This window comes from Phyllostomus hastatus, unplaced genomic scaffold (assembly GCF_019186645.2).
Source record: "Phyllostomus hastatus isolate PE091 unplaced genomic scaffold, TTU_PhHast_1.1 phas_scaffold_12, whole genome shotgun sequence".
NCBI classification, from domain to species: domain Eukaryota; kingdom Metazoa; phylum Chordata; class Mammalia; order Chiroptera; family Phyllostomidae; genus Phyllostomus; species Phyllostomus hastatus.
In genome coordinates, this window is record NW_025334007.1 from 1,903,713 (window position 1) to 1,925,919 (window position 22,207).

General features: G+C 38.6%; 1 protein-coding gene across 4 annotated transcripts in view; it reads left to right on the forward strand.

Moving 5' to 3' along the window:
* DMD (dystrophin) overlaps window positions 1-22,207 on the forward strand; it is a 1,939,942-nt gene that overhangs the window by 817,868 nt on the left and 1,099,867 nt on the right. For all 4 annotated transcript variants that reach the window (XM_045855895.1, XM_045855896.1, XM_045855898.1 and 1 more), the window contains one exon: window positions 7,399-7,593. In XM_045855895.1, the coding sequence (XP_045711851.1) occupies window positions 7,399-7,593 (195 nt within the window). The remainder of the gene's footprint in view (window positions 1-7,398; window positions 7,594-22,207) is intronic.

The following is a 22,207-nucleotide window of genomic DNA, read 5'->3' on the forward strand; positions in this document are numbered from 1 at the left end:
ATTATCAAGAAATACATACTGGATATGTACATTGAAAGTTTTACATGAAGAATGTAGGAAGAGTTAGCATGGATTCGAAAGACTGCCTGGCCACAAGTCCCCCCAGATATTTCAGCTTGCTATCAGGCACCTTCCACAAAGGGGCTAAAATCAGTATCTTCTAAAGTGATCTGTATAAAAATGCCCCAAATAATTATTTCTTTCTTTGTTCACATATAATGAGTTACATGAACATCTGAGAGGCAACTGAAGAGCAAAGATATGTATGTGTCATGGCATTTAGCTAGTGGGCATTAAATTGGTAAAATACGACATAGTTAAATAAATGAGAAATACCTTTTAAGTCTATACCAATGGAGATTACATTATGAAATGAAGCAAAGAGTTGTGCTTGAATTCTGGGAATTCCAAAATGGAAATTATATTGCTGCTGTGGGTCCCAGCAATTCTAGCCAAATATCTATTTTTAAAATTATCCTTTTAAGCTGATAGTTTTTCCTTTAATTTATTCCACAAGTATTTTTGATAACCTACTCTAATGCCAGGTGCTGTGTATGCATGAGTCTTCGCTGTGTTTATTTTGCATTGTAAGGTAGCTAGGGTGTATAACCTTGTTCATTAAATCGTTGTGTTACATGACAGGTGATTTCTTACAAGGTAGACTGTCTGTGTCGGTGCTTCTGTGCTGGCGCTCACTTTGAGGGGATCCAAAGCCCTTTCCTTTCGCTTCTCTCCTCACCACTCTAGTGACTAGAATTCTACCGTGTCACTAATTTATATGAATGCATTGAGAAATCCTTGTTAAAATGCAGATGTTTTCCTGTGAAGGATAACACTCTAAACCACTATAAGCCACTAACACGTTATTGAGATTCAGTTTATCAGTTTCATTAGACAGTAACCAAGCTGGGCCCTGAGGAACTGGGGAAATGGGGTGGTGTGGATGGGAAGAATGAACGTGAGGCAGCTCGGTGAGCCGGTACAGCCAGAACCTTTACACGGGATGCTACACACTCCTGGCCTCTTGGAAGGAGGCCGTAGTTAAATACTGGCAAATCCAGCTCCGCCGCAAGGCTCTTTCACTGACGGCCTGCCCTGCTCCGCAAATTCATTCTAATTTTCAAAAATGAATCATGTGACTATAAGGGAGCCTTCCTGCAGTCTTTGATCATTTTATGTCTTTCCTGTGTTTTATTCTTTTGAAGCAAAAGGTAGATTATAAGCTAATAGAGTTTGTTGATCAAGGAATCTCATTCAAAGGTTGAGGCCTTTTTTGTTGCAGAGCCTTGACATAGGTTACTTTCTAGATGATTCAGTGGAGGGGGGCATACCTAAGAGCAAACACTATCCCACTGCTGTTTCCTCTATGTAAGATCACAGCCAATCCATTTGGACTCATCAGGCTGATTATTCAAGGTCTTTTGACCAGTGATTTACTTAAGAGCACATGAGACCGAATACTCTCACAGCTCCCGGACCACCATGTTGCTTGGAATGTACATGTCATTCCAAACAGAGGACAGGAACACAGCGCTGTATCACAGGCTGTATCACATTACTTTTGTCCAGATTTTCATCCATTTTTCATTAGTTAGACTGTCTCACGTGTGTTGTAATCTTGTCTTTTGTGTACTTCATTATTTGAGTCTTTTTTCTCTCTATGGGTTAACACAGTATTTTTTTGTGTGCCCAATTTGCTTCTTTAACTTGCCTTTCAGGCTTATAATTTCTAGAAATGATCAAGGACAAATAAATAAAGATAGGTCAATTGTCCTTCTCACTGTAGTAATCTCTAGAAGGAAACTTAATTGTCTTTCTCTGAAGACTTTTGTGACTAGCTGTACCTGTGTAAGAAAAAAGAATTCTTTCCCATTTCCATGTCACTCACGAGCCTTCAGAGCTCACATAAAGCCTATAATCCCATTTAGGATTTGCATGCCATTGTACTATTACTTTTAAAAATCTATAACATTTGCCCCGGCTGGTGTAGCTCAGTGGATTGACCACCGGCCTGCAAATAAAAGGGTTGCTGGTTCGATTCCCAGTTAGTGCACATGCCTGGGTTGTGGGCCAGGTCCCCGATAGGGGGCACACTAGAGGCAACCTCACACTAATGTTTCTCTCTCTCCTTCCCTGCTCTTCTCTCTAGAAATAAATAAATAAAATCTTTTTAAAAATCCATAATATTTAAGAATGTCCTTTTGAGAAAAGATAGCCAGATTTAAAAGATTTTTAAAGTTAAAAGATTTTCATATGATAGCTCACATCAAGTCATTAATAAATAATCTGGATTTATTTTGAAGGTTTGGAACACCTTTCACTTGATTAACATGAACAGAATTTAAAAAGGCTGTATCACATTACTTTTGTCCACATTTTCATCCATTTTTCATTAGTTAGACTTTGAAGGCATTGACATATCTTCTATATACCACATTTATACTAGAGCTATAGGTATTTTAAAGGAATGTATTAAAAGAATGTGGCAGCTAGCACATTTTCCATCTGCAGCTTCTTTGACCTCATAAATCATAAATGTACCAGTAACCACCCATTTGAAACTTATATTGAGGAGAGAGGACTTGCCTAAATCATGGCAGAAGTTGTTTAAATAACGGTGTTCTAACAACTTAGGTATAAGGCACCATTTATTTCAAAATAGGATTGCCTTCATCTCACACAGTTATGTAGCCCCTCAAAAAACCAATTTTAAGTAACAAAAATGTATACATGTATTTTTTTTTGTATACATATATACAAAAAGATTGTGGTCACTGAAGTTTCAGAGAAACCAAAGTTCTTTTTTAAAACCTAACAAGTGATATCTAGGCCTGCTTCCATAGCTCAGAATCTAAAAACTGTTTCTAACTCAACTTTAGCTGTTGCAAATCATAGTTTGGTCCCCTAATGATCCATTTTAAGCATCGCTCGAGCTTTTCATTTCTTAATAAAAACAGGTTCTTTGGGGCTTTCTTCCACATCTCTTGATTTTCCTTCGCAGAAAATGAGGAGAGTGTATTCTTCTGGGTACATGTCATTAGAAAGGACTATGAACAGAGAGAAATAAAATGAATTAGTATGGCTAGAGCACTTACTTGCTAATGATGCATGAATATCTATAATGATAAAAGGTGGTGAAGAACATTAACAAAAGCAAGTTGATTTTCAAAAGGTTAGACAGGATTTGTACACATCAGAATTCAGGATATAATTATTCAAGGCAGAGTTAATGAAATTCAAATGAAAAATGCAAAAATCTGAATATGAGTTACATGGATTCTGCATAAAGAAGAGAATACGAACGTGGTACTTCCAATTATACTGATTTTTAAGTAACTGTCTGAAATTTTTATTAAAACAAGCTGAAAGTCATTCAGTGGGTGTAGTTTACTCATTATGGAGCTGCATATGCTATCAAAGGCAGGATTTATTTTAGGGAGTAGATGGTAAACTAGATGTCCAAATCTCTGACTCTCTTGATTAAAATTTTAGTAGTTTCCTATATAGGAAAATTATAGTACGTCTCTCTGTGTAAAAAATCGATTACGTATAATACATCTGTATATAAAATCAATGAGAACTTTATAATAAATGAGAATATTCAAAATTGATAAAACTGGGTTTTCCAGAAAATGACTTGACATTTTCCCAATTTTGTCAAAGAGTTACTTTGAGGTATTTCTGTTTTGCCATAAAAGTTCACAGGATTTTTCCTGTAATATATACCGCTTAACTTTTACCATCTATGATGACGCACTATTGTATCAGAATGACAGGAGGCACGAAGTCCTCCACCAGATCAGTTTTCGTTACATGTTTTAAACATACGATATTAACCTCTTAGAATGTAACTTAGAAAATACACCTGAGTCAGTGCCCACAGGTAACTGTAACCAGAAAGCATTTAGGAATTGTAGACATTTAATTACATTTATTTTGCACAAGAACAAATAGAAAGAAGATTATTTATTTACCAGTAGTTTAGGGTCGCAGATATTGCGATGTTTTTCATCATTCAGCTCTTTTCTAAAGCTATAGAATATACCTTGCTATTTCTTTGATTGCCTTTAGCAACTGTAACACATTTAATATGTCTAATTGCGTTGGAGAACCTCATCATGCCATGTCTGAGCATGGGGTGCATAGGATGCGGTATAGTTGGTCCACGTATTTCCATGGAGTGATACCAACTGCTCTGAGACTTACGTATGATAGTGTTCCAAAATAATCACACTGTGCTTATTAATAGGGCATGCCCTAGCTGCACTGTGATAGCTAATGATTCTCTGAAGGCTGTTATAATCAATAAGGACTTCATCTTTAAAGCAAAAGGAAAGCAAAATTGGTGTCTAGAGCCAGATACAAAATGACCAATTATTTGAAAAATTCCAGGTTTAAAGAGATGCCATAACATTCTCCTAAAAGAGAATTCCATTCAAATGTAGGCAAAAATGTGTTTTCTCTTCATGTGCTGAGGAATATTTTGTAGGAGGAAAAGAAGTACATGAATCAATATGTAATCAAAGAATCTGTGACAGACACACGTTGTCAAGTGGTGAAAAGGTCAATGAATGAGGAGCCAGAGTCCAGTGGGCGCTGGTCCTCAGAGCCTCGGGTTAGGCCTGAGGCTGATGCTGGATCTTCTTTCTGAGACACAGAACTCTGATCTTCAAACCTGTATGGTGAAAGTTAATTACTATTTAAATAAACGCCATTTTTATGTTCAACTTGATGCGAAATAAAAAACTACTCCCAAACACCGAAGAATTACAGATTTGGGTTTTAAGTTGTGTTTTAGGGAATTAAATCCAAGGCAGTAGTCAAATGTGAATTTCAGTGCCTATTTTCATGATTGTATTTAATGGTTCCATTAAGTTGCCTGCTATTTATAATTCATATTTACTATACATACGGCACCGATATGAATTTAAGACAGCTGAGAGTGTCCCAAATGTAGGTAATGAAGATCTAGAGAACTAAATGTCAAAAGAGACACAGAAAGGAGATATAAAGAACTTAGAATCATTTTCTGTTTAGGAGAAAAGGATGACAGGATATCAAAACCTTTGGAAAATCACACTAATTTTTAAAAATGAGACTCAAATGATTTCTTAATATTGTGAAAATATGGGTCATTGTAAAACAACCCTTTTTGGTTAAACAAAAATACATGCATACAGTATACATACATACATGCATACATACATATAGGAGAGAAACTCTATCCCTAATAACAAAAACCACTGTTCTATAGCAACTTACACGTATAACATGCATTCAATTACAAAGAAAGGTAATTGCACCATTTAATAAAAATTATGGAGAAAAATATCTTGTTTCCGATCACGTAGAACTATCCCTCTGGAATTGGAGCAACCGATGCAAATAAGAAAGACAAATTTATTAACTTGGAAGTTTTTCTTAAGAACAATAGTCAGCAGTCTGAAGGGAGGTACGAAAGCCACAGTAAATTTGCTCGACTTGTGTTGTTGACTCTACTGGTTATTGTTAGGCCGAGGGTGTCACTGAAAATGGCAAATTCAAATAGCCTGCTAGTTCATTTTTCTCCTTACCTGGTGAAATGGTTGATTCAAGATGAAGAAATTGAGAATTTGGATTAAAAAAAATCTATGGCTAAGCCTATGAAGTGTCCTCATCAAATGCTAGCCTCAAAGTCTAATATGATTTTAAATGGAAAATTAGAAGCACATGTAGATTATCATCCCATTAATTATGAAGGAATATGTGTCAGGTATTTGGTTATGATATGCACATTAAACTGAACTTTGTAAAAGGTATCATTACACATTTAAGCTAATTTGTGTAATGCTATGAATTTGCAGTGCTGTAAGTAGATGAGACATCTAAATTAGAATTATGTCATTTTTATATTATGTAAGAATGGAGCACAAGAACCCTGGATGGGAGAAATTAAAAAGAATGCATAAATGGACCAGCTTATAATTGCACTCATCTTGTGTGGCTTCAGTCTGGGATCCTACACGCCATTTAATTACACTACTGCCAGAGTGAGGATGGTTTTGTCATAAAGGCCAGGCCGTAATAAGTGGCTGTGTTAGCATGCCTGTCACCAGAACTCCACCAGAGGCCTACCGAACCCCTCAGCTGATCCCATCAACAGGCAAGGGGCAGGAGGTCGATTCAAAGCAAAGTTACTAGGAAACTAATTTCAATTACAAGAGTTTTGCTGCTTATACAGAGTGGGGGGAAAGTAGGTTTAGACCTGTTCATATGGAAAAAAAGAATACAATGATAAAGAATGATAATATAAGAATAGCCTGTGTTTCATGTATTCAGCACTGTAAACCTACTTTTGCACCCCCCACACTGCACGCAGAAGAGAGCAGAGGCCATCTCTCTTTATGAATTTGCATATCTCATAGAATGTATTCTTGCTCTTATAAGGAATAGGGAAAGAGGCACTGCTGGCCAGGTCTGAAGGGACTCTGAGCTCCAAGTGCCCATCATGTGTAGCTCTTGAATGCCAGGTAGGAAAGCACAGGTACAGGAGGAGAGGCTGCTGTTCCCCTAGGTGTTCAGGGTTTCTGGAGTTCTTATTACAATTTGAATTCCCCCCTCAGGCCTACTCACCTAATACCTAAATTAGCAGCTTAACTTACTAAGAAACTAGCATCAAAGAGACAACCTGATGCCTAGAATTTGGAGGAGAGGGATGCTTAATAGTAGAGTACATACCAGCCAAGAGCACTTTGCCCCTCTTGTATTCAATACCTCAGTCAAAATTAGGGGGAGCCCTGGCTGGTGTGGTTCAGTGGATTGTAGTGCTGGCCTGAAAACCAAAGGGTCACAGGTTCGATTCCCAGTCAGGGCACATGCCTGCATTGAGGGCCAGGTCCCCAGTAGGGAGTGCGTGAGAGGCAACCACACATTGGTGTTTCTCTCCCTCTCTTTCTCCCTTCCTTCCCCTCTCTCTAAAAATAAATAGATAAAATCTTTTTTAAAAAGATTAGGGGGAAGGGTATAGGAAAGGTTCCTTTTGTATGAATACCACAGATGAAGACACTCCCATCCTACCCTACACCAAGTTTTTAAGGATCCTTAAAGTTACATTTTATAAACCAGTTTTTAAAATGATCCTTTTCTCAGGATAACACTGCCCTTCTTATGACCTTATGGCTCTTGGTCTTTCATCCTTATATTCATGGTACTAATGGGTATGTATCTCTTAACATAAAAGGTCCTAACACTTTTGGAAGGAGAGGGTATATAAATAATAACCTTTTTGATAGACTTATCGTGCATTTTTATCCACTTTCAGCCCTCTGTCAGCTATAATCTGGAATCTATATAAACTCAAGAGAGGTCTTTTCATTATTACGAAGCTAAAAGAATTGTCCTTTTGTATATCTATACCAGCACACGGTCCGTGAAGAGTCGGTGAAGGTGATGACCGAGGACATGCCTTTGGAAATTTCTTATGTGCCTTCTACTTATCTGACTGAGATCACTCATGTCTCTCAAGCTCTGTCCGAAGTGGAACAGCTTCTCAATGCTCCTGATCTCTGTGCTAAAGATTGTGAAGATCTCTTTAAACAAGAGGAGTCTCTGAAGGTAAAAGCAAAGCACTTTCATTTAGATTTTACAAGGTGATCACACCGATCAGTGGCGGTACCAACACAATTGACTTAAGTGTGTAAAGGGAAGGCATTTGGACTTACACATGGAATTCTTAAAACACTTTTCAGATGGTTAGCTTTAGAAATCTGGGCTGGAAAGAAAAACATAAGTTCACAGAGGTATTTTTTAGTATTGCATGTTGAGGGAGCTACTAAAACAAAGGACTACACAGAAATAATGGCTTGACATACATTCATTCAAGGCAGAAGGTGCGCATGAAAAAATGAGTTTTGATAGTTGAATGGTTTATTCCCAGCTGATACCTTACTTGCCTGTCTTTTCTTATAAAAGGGGAAATTGGATAAGGTTTTAGAGTGTATCTATTGTATGTTGTTTTATGTTTATATTTTCCACTTAAATTTACATAGTCAATTTCAAATTAGTGTCAGTATTCATGCCACACTATATGATATCTAATTGAATAGAAAGCGAAAAAATATTTTGTTTAATAAAAGCACCAGGCAGAGGCCACCAACCAGATCCACCTTTTCTCAAACCACCAACTACAAGTTCTGAATTCCAAAGTAAGGTGAAATGTGATAAGGAAATAGGCTTTGAGTTTTAGAGGGAAGTATCTGAAGATAAATGAATGTAGCATCAAGGAAATGTCCATAATAATGTGTGTCTCAAGATAATTTTTGTGATCATACATTTTACACTCAAAATGAAATATTATAGTGTAGCCAGAGCTTGGTATTTTCTAATGCAAATAGCATAAAATTATAAACAGAAGATAAGTTTGCTCTCAGCAGTGCCTATTAGCCAAAGTATTTTTTATATTTGAAATGATTTTTTTGAAAGCTCATGCCATATCACACATTTATCTGCATAAGTCTACAAGTAGATAAAGCTCTTTGTTTTGGAGATCAGAGTTGGACCATCTGAGTGACTTGAGTTTTATATCTTACATTATATCAACTAAAGCTGTAAACTTAACGCACTGAAGTACAATGAGAGAGGCAGAGCTCTCTGGAACCACTCCACCCATTTTAGCATCGGGCTGTTTCTCATTCTCTTTGAAGTAAAAGTCAAATGGCTGATGAGTCCAGTGGAGGAAAGAAACCCTATCAATTGATACAGGATACATGCCAGGAGACATTAATAATGACAGGAGACATTATTCACAGGAACTGATTTCTCATGACAGCACAGTTCGTGAGTCCGTCATTGTTATTCAACCTGTAAATCATGGCTAATGAGCTAATATTCATTCTTTTCCATGTTCATGGACATATGGGTCAAGGGAGCAGCGACCCTAAACTGATTCAGTTGCCAATGGACTATTTCTGTTTTCATACATCTTAACGCGGAGCACTCAGAATGATGGGTCTCTGGCTACACTCGTAGTTAATCGTTTGGTCTTCCAGATATAGTTAATAATATTGTAGCTGACACCAATTGTGGTGATATTGATTACTGTGGTTTGTGAAAAGCAACTGCAGGTTTAATTTAACTGGATAATTGAACCCTCATTAGATGTAGTTTGGGGTAGGATTCCATCTCATTCCCAACACATCTCCCGCAGCAGGCAAATGGGCTTCCTACCTTTGCGGGCTTTCTGAAGGGGGATAGTTTTGATCTCAGTCTTTCAATGAATATGTATTTCCTCTTAAAGGCATTCATCTTTGTCATTATCCTGTAGTAAAAATAGAAAAGGAATGCATAAATTGTACAGCTGCTGGTTGGGAAGGTTTGAAATTAAATTGTGGTTGATTTTATTCCTGACAGATTTGCATGAATCAAATTATAGAGCTATAGTAGCTATTGCTGTTGTTTAACATGCATATTTCTGGCAAGTGCAATGTAACACAAATAATACGTGATAAGTTAAAATAATTCCTTTCTGGATAGAATCTAATTAATACAACACGTGATTTTCATACATGTATTGAATTGGGAAGCTCCCCAATCATTTTGACAAGGACTAAGCAGATAAATACCTATTTATACATGGAAGTCTGCATTCCATACCTAGTACACTAAGTAGCTCAGGCACAACTAGTGATGAATGAGGAACATATACTTAAGTAATATTTATTCATTTTTAAAAGAGTTTTATTTATTTATTTTTAGAGAGTGGGGAAGGGAGAGAGAAAGAAAGGGAGAAAGAGAGGGAGAGAAACATCCATGTGTAGTTGACTCTCTTGTGCCCCCTACTGGGGACCTGGCCCACAACCCAGGTAATGTGCGGTGACTGGGAGTCGAACCAGAGACCCTTCGGTTCGCAGGCTGGCACTCAATCCACTGAGCCACACCAGTTGGGGCTAAGTAATATTTATTCTTACATCAAAGTCAACATTGGCATTGTGAAGCCATTTATTGTGATTGTTTATATGTAAAAAGTTAATTAACATTAGTTACATAGTTGATAATTGAACCTGCCTGGGTTGCGAGCCAGGTCCCCATTAGGGGGCAAGCAAGAGGCAACCACACATGGATGTTTCTCTCCCTCTTCCTCCCTCCCTTCCCCTCTCTAAAAGTAAATAAATAAAGTCTTTATTTAAAAAAAAAGATGAAACACTTGATGAAAACCAGACTGCACAGAGCGGCGTAAGGGCAAATAGGACTACTGAGGGGCAGGGGTCCTTGGGATGGCAGGGGTTGTGATCGTGACTGTGAATAGTGTAGAAAGACGTTGCAGCAAAGGTTGCAAGAAGGGAAGGGAGTCAGCCTTGCTGTCTGGGCATCGTAAATAGTCAGTGTGAAGGCCCCCATGTCAGGAGCGTGCCTAACTTGATCAGCGGACAGCAGAAAATCCACGGTGGCTGGAGCAGAATGAGCTGGGGAGGGTGGTAGGGCATGAGTCCAAAGGGGCTGTGGATGTCCAGACTGTGGAGGGCCTGGGGGACCATTGTAGAAACTACCTTTCACTTGGAGTGGGATGGAACCCATCGTAGGTTTTAAGAGGAGATGAGTGCCATGATCTGATTTATGCACTGGTTGCAAGGAGAACTGTGGGGGATCAAGAACAAAACAAGCACAGCTGGAAAAGAGATACGAATGGTGTGGACTGGGGTGGTAAAGAGAGGGTTTTAGATTCTGGAAATGGTTTTAAAGTGCAGCTAGCAGATTTCTTTGTTTATTCAGCCAGCAACTTGAGTGCGGTTGTATAAAGACCCATTCCTAGCAGATTTGGGGGTCAGGAATGTTGGGGTGTCCTGCGAATTTGGCAGAGGGTCCTTTGAGGGATGTGAGATTTATTCTCATTGATATTTTGTGCCTTCCATACTCATCTTGCCTTGAAGGGCGTGAAGTACTGGCCCTGGAGGTCTTATTAGCATGATCAAAATCTCTCTCCTTTAGAATGTGTTTTGTTGCATTGAAATACATTTTTAATAACGCCAATCACGTGAGTGGGGACAAGACTAAGGCCATGTGCAAACAGATTGTTCTTCCAGTCTGAAATTAGGGGAATAAGATAATGGAAGAAGGTGCTGTATGTACGAATCTGAAAAAGAAAATAAAAGAGTAACTCTCTGGACACATTGTAATACAGGGGCATGCAAGATAGAGGGTTAGATTTTTCACCAATTTAATATCTCTACAAAGGGATATTGCAATTATTCTAAATTAAATAATTATGGATCACATGAAATGTCAAAGCAGATTTTGATTACAAATGCTTTTTAAATTCCACATAAATTTCCTAATAGAATAGTTTGGTGCACAGAAAAATAGGAATGTTATTAATGTATTACCATAATGTAAGAAGTGATCTTTTGGATTATATATAACATTCTGAATAATGTAATCATTTAGTGATTTCTCTAAGGAAACATTCAAATTTTTCAGCCAACACATTTATTCAGTTATAAATATAATTCCTTTCTTCAACTGTTTTTATGATTTGGGGATTTATTTGTTTAATTTGCTATTTACACTTGTGAATCACTTTATAAATCTTAATCTGTTCACTGAAATTTAAATCCTACTTAAGTCATTTCTATAGTACTTCATTTTTCATTTCCTTTATAGTGAAGAGATTATAGATATTTACTGCATTATAGTCATGCCCAGTTCATATTTATATGTGCTTTGGTACAGTCTTCCTTTGTATTTAATCCATGTCTGTTTTATAGGAAATTACTCATTGTTTCTCTCTGCAGTTATTTTATCAGGCCCAGCAGTTGTCCTACCTACTCTGAGTCCCATGCTGCAGCTTACTCCTACCTCTGCTAAAATGTACTTTAAAAAGAACTCATCGCTACCCCTTCCATTCTCCCAGCCAGACCATTTTGATAATCCCCATTCTATAAATTCTGGAAGTCAGAAACTTGCCCAGCAGCACGTACAACTCAGGAGACCGGTAGAAATTTTGCGTGTGTGATGATGTTTGCAGGGAGGCTCTCCTTCACTTCATGAACTAGTCAAGCTTTTCTTTGACCAATTATAATGCCGTTATTTTTGAGCCGTGACATATAATTACAGATGTTCCTTATTCAAAGGCAACGCATCCTCCCGTGGAGAATGTTTTGGCCAAAATAAATAGTTGTGTTGAGGGAGTGTTTTTCACATGTGGACCGTAAGCCGTGAAGAAAAAATCTAAAGGGCAAGTTACCAGAGAGCCACTAAAAATAACTTTAAAAACTTCTTTAGAAGCTCAGGAAAATCTAATTAATAAGTACTTTAATGCTTTTTGATTGAACCCTCTCCCCAATTCGGTCTGTCATTAATGTACTGCCTGGGAGCCAGACGGGGCACCAAGAGGATGAGAATTAGATTTCTATAGGGTGTTGCCTTCATCTGTCAGATAAAGACAAATTCCAGAGTGTGACAATGACCTAGAGTTTGAGTCTTTGGAACTCCAGCTTCGTGTTTTCAATGTTAAGATAGATCTACTCCCCAATGGCTGCTGTCACAGCAGCTACTAATAGGCTGCTATAATTCTTTTTTCTTAGAAATGGAAGTGGTGTGCCTTTCTGTTAACCAAGTTACAATGGGTCTCAAGGCGTTTTTGTTAGCTGAAACTCCTTAAAGCCCCGAATGTGAAAGCAATACTGCAGGGTTGTCTGAAAAATGCACACACATGCATTTAAGTGTATGTGTAGCCATTGAACTGGAGTGCCACATTTGTTAAAATAGTGAGACTCAGTCAGCAGAAGCAGAAGATACCATTTCCCCATTTGCAGTAGTTTGTAAATGAGCCATCTACTCTTCTGACCTGTCCTCTGTGGAGACCGGCATCTATCATACATAGGATCCGTAGGAAGACAAAAATAGTATCGTGTGTGCCTTGTTCACTACTGTATCTACAACCCCTAGAACAGTACCTAACACTGAGCAGGCACGCAGCGTACATGAGTTAAATGACTGAATGGCAGTCCGGTAAGTGGACTGTAATGTGGACTCTGCAGTCAAAGAGAACACAGTAGTGTTAATCTGCTGTCAGTCCCAAAGCTGAAAAAAAGAAAATGAAATAGCCTCTTTGTACATTATATTGAGTTAAATCATTGAGATGCATGAATTCTAGCAATCTACACACAGATGCCAGCACAGAGACATGTGGTGTAGGTTTGTGTATACTGAGTTCTAAACCAGTCATCTATGAAAGTGTAAGGTGGGAAACCCACATGTAATGAAAATATTAGTGATATCTTTCCCAGGGACTGAGCTTGCATTTTGCGGTTATGACAAGTAGTAGGCTAGAGAGGTTGGCAAAGCACAGGATTTGAACCTAAAAGATTTCAATTTAGACCCTGAATCTGACTTTTAATATTTGTGTCCTTTGTCAAGTCCCATAAAATGTTGAAGTCCCCTTTTTTATAACTTTAAAATTGGATCAGTGATAATACTTGTGCCCACCTACTCAGTGTACTACTGTGGAGAACGAAATTACATGGGATTATATAAATTTTAAGATTTTTGAAACTCGCATTCCTGCATCAAATATTCAACATCTCAAAAATTATGGTTAATTAAATGTCCATGCAAATAATCCTAAACACAAATTGCCTTTAAGAATGTGGTAAACCTCATAAAACTGCATATTGGTACATACAAAACTTTAACTAAAATGTTAACAATAGCATAAAATATACGTAAAGCTATTTCCAGATTTAGCAAATAGCCTAAAGGTAAAAAGAAAAGTTTAAAGTAAAAGCAGAAAATGAACACCGGCTAAAAAAATGTTTGCTTTCCACAAAAACATCTGTTGGAGGATCTTATATACTTTCAATTATATTCCTTTACTGTATTTCCAAAACTCCATATTACTTACTTGAGGTACAATTTTCTGTTCTTCTATTGATTTTAAGTCCCAAATAAATAAGTCACTTTTTAATATTTTTTTGAGGTACAGGAATGCAAACTCTGAATTGTTTCAAGGTCCCATGCACTGTGGCTTTTACCAAGAATAGGATGCTGTTTTCTAGTTATTCTGTTTGGTTTTGTTGTTGTTGTTTAGAGTTTGGTTTTAAATGAGATATGTTGAATTACATGTTTTCTAGTTCTGTGTCAGTATTTAAAATTCTGTGTTCTAAGTTCAGAACTGTGTCTTAAAATATTTAAAAGCACTGAAGCGCTAAGTGAAGAATGGTTTAATCAGTAGTGTTTTTTTTCTTGTAGTTTGAGACTTATTTTTGTTATTTATTTTGCTGTGTTTCTTTTGACATTTAGAAAAGCCAGTCTGTATTCATTTTCCTGCTTAAATTGGTAATCATGGACACATTAATACTATAATAACATTCAGTTGAACATAATGAATTCATATTATGTAGGTCAAAATGTTCAAATATTGGCAATTGTGTATAGTTCAATATAACATAGTGACTTTTATTCACATCTGCTTATTTCTGAGTCCTAATGCATATCATTAAATATTTGAGGAAAAAAATCTAGAACTTTGTATTGTAAATCACATATAATTAATTGACCCGAACTACTACCGATTCCTAAGTTTAATTTGCCAAACCTTCGGCAAAAGATCCTTTTTTAGATTTTATTTATTTATTTTTAGAGAGGGAAAGGGAGGGAGAAACAGAGGGAGAGAAACATCATTGTGTGGTTTCCTCTCTCACGCACCCCCTACTGGGGACCTGGCCTGCAACGCAGGCATGTGCCTTGACTGGGAATTGAATCCGCAACCCTTTGATTCTCAGGCCAGCGCTCAATCCACTGAACCGCACCAGCCAGGACTCTTAGCAAAAGATTAAAGCATGCTCTCATCGTGAAGGAAATCCATGGGACTTCCAAAACAGTAAGGAAATCAGGTAGAGTGGTAGGGTCTTACTCCTGCATCACAGGTGGCAAAGACAAGGCCCACAGGCCAAATTCGGCCCTCCACCTTGTTTTATGCGGCCTGGCACCTTGTTTCTACCCAGAGGCAGCGCCAAGCTCCTGGCCCCTAGTTAAGGAGTAGTTACATGTATACAGTCCTCAAGTTGCATTCGGCCCTTTGAAGGCAACTGCAAGGCTGATGTGGCCCCCGGTGAAAATGAGTTTGACACCCCTGTCCTATATCATGGTTTTTGTTTTGTTTTTTCTTAAATTCATGCATTTGGGTTTAGAACAATTATATGAAGCAGTTGTTTTGCTTTTCGATCTCCCAGGTAAGACACATGATGGAAAACATGCTCTCTCAACATCGGCAGCAGTAATCATTTCTGAAATGGGAAAATACGACCAAATATGTTCCCCGTTTTCCCCAAACTGTGTACTGTCATCTGTATTAATTTATACAGATTGAATTGCATTCTGTCTTGTAGAGTACTTATTTATGAACTTGCTTGATCACTCATAATAGATTTTCAGTCTTTATCAAAATAATACGGGACTCATGATTGTATATTTTAATAGGAAAAAGGGCTATCCAATGAAACTCAGGAAAAAAAACCTATCCTGTCCACCTATCCACATTTTCGATTTCATTCCTTAGCAGTAATCAGATTTTTAGGTTTTCTTGTATTTTCCCCGTAAAACCTACTTGCCCATCCTCTGCTCAGTTGTGTAAGACTTACAAGTGTGTCCTAGTTCTAAAAAATTTGGAAACATGGAACATCATATGTCTAATTTTTAATGAACAGAAAAGCATTTGTTTTGACACGACTCTGTTACTATGTGCAAGAGCCAATTTTTCTATCAAGATTTTCTGTAAAATGATTTAGACAATGTGCACAACTCAACTCAAAATGTAACTCTCACCAACTGCCTTGTGAAATCATTTTCAGTTTAGTCGGTGCTGATGGACTAGAACTGTTTCGGAGGAACACTCAGAGCAGTGGAGTGCAGCTTTGCATTGTTTCTTTTTTGTTCTTGTTGATGTTCTGTGCCATTTGGGAAATGTGTACAGACATACTGCATTTTGCTGTGTATAATGCACACTTTTTTTGCCCAAAGTTTTGAGGGAAACATAAGGATGCACATTATACATGGGTATAATGATTACATACCATGGGTGTAATAATGGGCATAATAATCCTGTGTATAATGCACACAGAAATGTGGGTACGTGTTATACATGGCAAAATACAGTACCTCTGAATGAAGGACTTTGTCTATTGTTAGGTATCGGAGGTACTGAGAGGAAATCACGGAGGCGGAAATCATGGAGAAACTTAGACTGGAAATGCAGGGAGACTGTTATTCCACTCTTTATTCTAACAGTTAAATGACCAGTAAAATAGAATAAATGGGGAGGTAGCTGAATAGCTCCCAACACCCATGGGGACCTGAAGGATTATCTCAGTGGATCAAGAAAAATGTATCAATAAGGTTCAGTGATTCCGTGCACATCAGATTTGCATAGACAAGTTAAGGTTCAGAGAATCAACTTAATTTTGCACTTTAAATCGACAAATACTTATTAATGCTGTGCTTAACACTCTAAAAGAAATACAAGACATGATCCCTGCACTCTGGTAATTTGTAACATTAATTGAGAACACATTTCATAGTTATACAAACAAGTTCAAAAGTAATGCAGGTAGGAAAGTCATAATAGAGCCAAAATACATAGCATAAGACATGAGCGTAACTGAATTGATGAAGAGGAGAAGGCAATGCAGAAAGCAGAAATGGAGAGTAATTTTATAGAGGAGAAAGTTCTTGAGTATTTGTGCTTTGACTATAATTGGAATGTGGATAATAATAATAGCTACCACTTATTTATCACGTGCCAGGACATGTTCTCAGTTTGTTACTTGTGGTAACTCCTGGTAATCATAACACCCATATGAAGAAAGCACTGTTACTAAACTCGTATTTCCAATTACCCAAGCTGAGGATGGTGGTTTGAATCAGAGAAGCAGTGAGGTCAAATTCTGGATAATTCTAGCCCTGGCTGGTGTTGCTCGGTGGTCTGAGCACTGGCCTGCAATGGAACCAAGGAGTCACTGGTTCCATTCCCAGTCAGGGCACATACCTGGGTTGCAGGCCAGGTCCCCAGTAGGGGGCACACGAGAGGCAACCACACACTGATGTTTCCGACTTTTTCTCCCTCCCTTCCCCTCTCTCTAAAAAATAAATAAATAAATAATCTGTAAAAAATAAAAATAATTTTTTTAAAAATTCTGGATAATTCTAAAGGTAGAGCTCATAGGATTTTGTGGCCAGTTGCATGTTTGTTGGTAGAGACAGGAGTCAAGGATAACACTAAAGATTTTAACGTGACCAGCTGGAAGGGTGGAGCTGCCGTTAACTACACAATGTGGAAAACTGCAGAAGGGCCAGGTTAGGGTATAAGGTTGGTGTCAGTTTAGTTTTGACATGTTAAGTTTAGGTGCTTATTGGGCATCCAAGTAGACATCAAAGACAGTTGATATAAGTCAGAGGTCAGGAGAGAATCTCAATTAGAAATAGAAATTTGGGGATCACCAGGCATAATCTGTTGGCTCTTCTTCCACACTCTGTCACAAACTCTGGGTCTTTTTCTGCTTCCCTTTCCCAGCCCTCTTCCTCTAACCCCATCTCTGTAGGCAATCTTAGCTGCTCCATGACCTAAATGTCACCTTGTCCCAAATGGATCTTATTGATGGAGGCAGAAAACAGAATAAGCAAGATGTCAGGATAGTATTTCAGATTCATTGCCAGTAGTGCCCAACAGAGGGGGCATCCAGCAGTTGGAGAGACTGAGACATTTTGTGACTAAGTCTGCTTAAAGCTACAGCAAAGTCTTTGTAGGCTAAGAAAACTAGGACGGCTTTGTCTTTCTGGCTCATTATTATATTCCCAGTTCATAGAAGGTGTTCGGCGCATGGTAGGTTCTCAACAGATACTTGCTGAGGTCATGAAGACAGAGGAGAAACCAGAGGCAGAGTAGAACTAGGTAAGATTAGGGAGGCACAGCTATGCTAGATGGTACTGAATGCTGCAGGGTCAGGGGGAGAAGATTCAGTGAAGAAGCTGTTGTTAGTGAAGCAATAGGTAGAAGTTTCCTTCAGGATGTAAATATGGTAAAAAAAAAGAAAGGAAGTGATTTACAGGTGTTTGGAGCCATCTGCTCACATGAGTCATTTTGAGAAATGAAAACTGAGCAATCACTAGAAAGCAATGTTATAGTTTTGTTTTGTTTTTAAATTAAGTTCAATCTACTTCAAGCCAGAGTCTCAGTGAAATATGGAAGTCACTTTTAGGGGGAAATACACTAAGCAATCAATTTCACATTATCTTAGATTTTAGCTTCTGTTTTTATGTCTCTGAAACTATATTGTTTGAATTTTAAGGCCGTTCTTTTTTTCCCTTCTGAGACATTTTAACCAAGGGAGCATTGGCAAACTGGGAAGTCAATATTTTGTAAATAATTTTTGAATTATTTACACACTGTGAATTGAGGCATCATAGTTCATAGTTTTCTGTTCGTCTTTATTTCACGTATCCGGGCTACATCTTTCAGTTGTGCGAGTTACTTCACTCTCTAATTTTTCTCTGTTAACAGTGTGTAAAGAAGGGCCTCGCTTAATTTGATTTTGTGAATCAGAGTGGCAAGGATGCTATTTGGCAATGTTAAAGACTTAGATTTTATAAACCCATGTACAAATGCCTTTCAGAAATTAAAATTTCCTCTCGCAGGAAGTGTGGTTCACAAGTAGACATCTTACAGAAGCGAAGGGGTGTTGGGGAAGTCAGTTCATTGGGCATGGCAAAATTAGGAATGAAGTGGACTAAAAGTTGGCACTGCATCATTTTCCATCATATTTTCAGGTAAGATAAGGAATTATTCAGGGGCAGAAATGGAAATAATATATTCTATAGTGATCCTAGGGATTTTTTTTTTTATCACCATAGCAACTACAGGGACTATGGTTTCATTTTTAGAGGGTCAGAAACTGTAAAGATCACTTATTTCTAGACAAACTAAAATAGGAAAAAGCTATAAAAGATCTCATGTCTGACTTTAAACTATGGAAACTGCTACAGAATTGTCTTTGGTGCATATACCATTTTTCTGTGTGCAATGCCGCAGGGAAAGGAGTATGTGTAGGGACTTTAAAAAAGATTTCCTGGACTCCAGCCAGTTTTGACAGCCTTCTCTGAGAATGCACCAAGGAGCTATTATCTAGATATCCAGGGAGTATGATATCCCCTGCCCCAGTTTGTGCTTTTTTGCTTTTTTCACCTAAAATAGAAAGTTTTCTTGTCTTTACAACATGCTGCCCAGCATTACTAAAACGGTTCATGACTCGATTCTTTCTTTAAAGATTTATTTATTTATTTTTAGAGAGAGGGGAAGGGAGGGAGAAGGAGAGGGAGAAAAACATCAATGTGTGTTTGCCTCCTATGTGCCCCTGACTGGGGACCTGGCCTGCATCCCAGGCATGTGCCCCGACTGGGAGTTGAACCAGTGACCCTTTGGTTCACAGTCCGGTTCTCAATATACTGAGCCACACCAGCCAAGGCCATTACTTGATTCTTAGTTCTTGTACCACTTTCCAGAAAACTGAGATCTCTGTAGAGATTTCAGGTTAAAATCAGGAAGCTTTGCAAGCTCACATCCTCAGAGAAAGAATGTGTGTGTATACCATGCCACACCACTTCACACCAAAGCCGTAAATAGATGATTTTTATTCTATGATTTGTATTCTGGTGGGAAAGATCCTTCTTTCCTCCTCTTGAATTTTACTCCCATATAATGTTACAGCCATTCATTTGAAGTGTTTGGGCTTGCAAAGTGCAGGCAAATGTGACTGGTTGTTGCAATGTGAATTTAAGTAATTAGCCCATCCTTAAACCGGCTGCCCGGAATCACGTGGAGCATTTGTCTGATGTCTGGGTCTTTGCCCTTGGGCTGGCAGTCGCACGGAGATGGAGTCCACGTCTCACACCAGCATCAGGAGTTGCCCCAGTGCAAGTGCTGGTGAAGTGAGGCTGCCCGGGTCAGCTGAGCTAGCAGGGACTTTGCGGAGAAGCCATGTTGGTCATGATCTAACCAAATTCATAGAATAGCCCGAAATATTCAGTCCAGGCCTCCAGGCTCAGAGCCATCAGAAGATGGTCATGAAATTTTTCCAGGTGAATAAAAAAATATGTATGAAAGGTGTGCTTGACTGCAGTGACTTTTTGGGCATTGCTAGCACATACCAGATCCATTCTATCTTTTTTTAAAAAATTATTTTTTCAATTACAGTTCACGTTCAATATTATTTTGTATTAGTTCCAGGTGTATAGCATGGTGGTTAGACAATGTTCATAAAGTGATCCCTCAGGTATTTCCAGTACCCACCCGGCACCGTACAGTTATCACAATATTATTGACTGTATTCCCTATGCTGGACTTCCCATCCCCGTGACTGTTCTGTCACTACCAATCTGTGCTTGTTGATCCCTCCACCTTTTTCTCCCAGTCTCCCAACCCCTCTCCCATTTGGCAACCATCTGTCTGTTCTCTACATCTATAGGTCTGTTTCTGTTTTGTTTGTTCGTTTGCATTGTTCTGTAAATTCCCCATTTTATCTTTTTTAAAAGTTTCTGTTACATCATCAGTTTTGTTTATATTAGTAGTAAACCTTTTTTCAGTAAAGATGTGTCTTATGTCAACCAAAACAAACCGCGGTGCCGCACTACACTCTTTTCAATGTTGTAGTGAAAGAAGGTGACAGTGGAAGGCAGTCTGCTCTCTCCAGATTTATATTTTCTTTTTCTTTTTCATTTTTAAAATTGTTGTTCAAGTACAACTGTCTCCATTTACGCCCCACTATTCCCCCATCCCACCCACCCCCTCCTCCCACCCTCAATCCTACCCCTCTTTGGCTTTGTCCATGCGTCCTTTATACGTGTTCCTTGATGACCCTTCCTCTTCTTTCCCCCATTATCCCTCTCCCCCGCCCCTCTGGTCACTGTCAGTTTGTTCTTTATCTCCATGTCTCTGGTCCTATTTTGCTCGCTTATTTTGTTGATTAGAATCCACTTATATTTTCACACTTCCCAAATGCTGAAACTGCTCTTGATAAGATCCCTGATGACCTCCTAAATTCCCAAAGTTGACTCTTCCCTCCTTTTCTAGCAACCACTCCCTCCCTCCTTCCTGTTCTTTCATCTTCCCTTGGTTTCGAATTCCTTTACTCTTAGGGTTCTCTCTCTGGGTCTGATGGGAATTACTTTTCATGCATGCTTATCTATTTCCTCCTCCTCTGCTTTCGACAGAGGTGTATCCTCAGGCAGCCTTTTGTCTTACTCTTTTCACTCTAAAGAGCGTTTCTGAGCAATCTGACCTTCTCTTGTGCAATTAAACACCATCTGAATGCCAGTGACTCACAGCTCTGTATGTAGCACTGGTAGAAGACAGTGTTAACCTGCCTTCCCCCAGATCAGTACTCCCAAAGGACGTCTTGGTGTTGGCACACCCTCCATTCTCTCCTATGGCAATGCTCGCCCTGTCAGATCAGTACCCTTACACCGGAGTTAAATTGAGTTACTTAACAAAAGTAATAAAGCCTTCTGATCACAAAGTGTCCGTGGACTTGAAGAGAACACCCTGGGATGTTATAAACAGCTCCCCTCTCTCTGAAATTAATTCACATAACAGTTCACCATTGCAATGTAACCCTTTTTTGTAGCTAATTGGAAAGACATGGGAATACAACTGCTCTTTTCTCTTTTAGGTTCCCAGTGTAAGCATTGCCTTTTAGTCCTTACAACTGACAGTATCCGTGTTCTCCCATTTCTATCGCTCAATTCTCCACGGAAGCCAGTCTTCATGCATCACAGTCAGAAGTCTTAGAAGGAGGCAGGAAAGCGCCCCCAAATCTCCCCATAACCTGTGTACTGTTGCCTAGTCTGACTTGTGGATTTTACTTCAGAGCCTGCCTTCTGGAGAGCTGCAGGCCCAGCAATACCCACTTTCTATGTAGCCTTGTCTCCATCTCATACATGCTTAACACCTTCCCCGACAGTGCCTGAAATTTGGCAAAAAAAAAAAATTCCCTTTTGTTTGTGTTTGTTTTTATATCTATATTTATTTATCCTGGCAGGAAACAGGAGATATCTGAATTAGAGAACATGTTATTAATTATTCAGTAGCATCTTCGTGTCCATTCCCAAGCCCCAAATCCCCATAGGAAAATGCAATGAGGGCCAGATGTTTACTGCGCAGGGTTGCGGTATAGGAGAGAAAGTC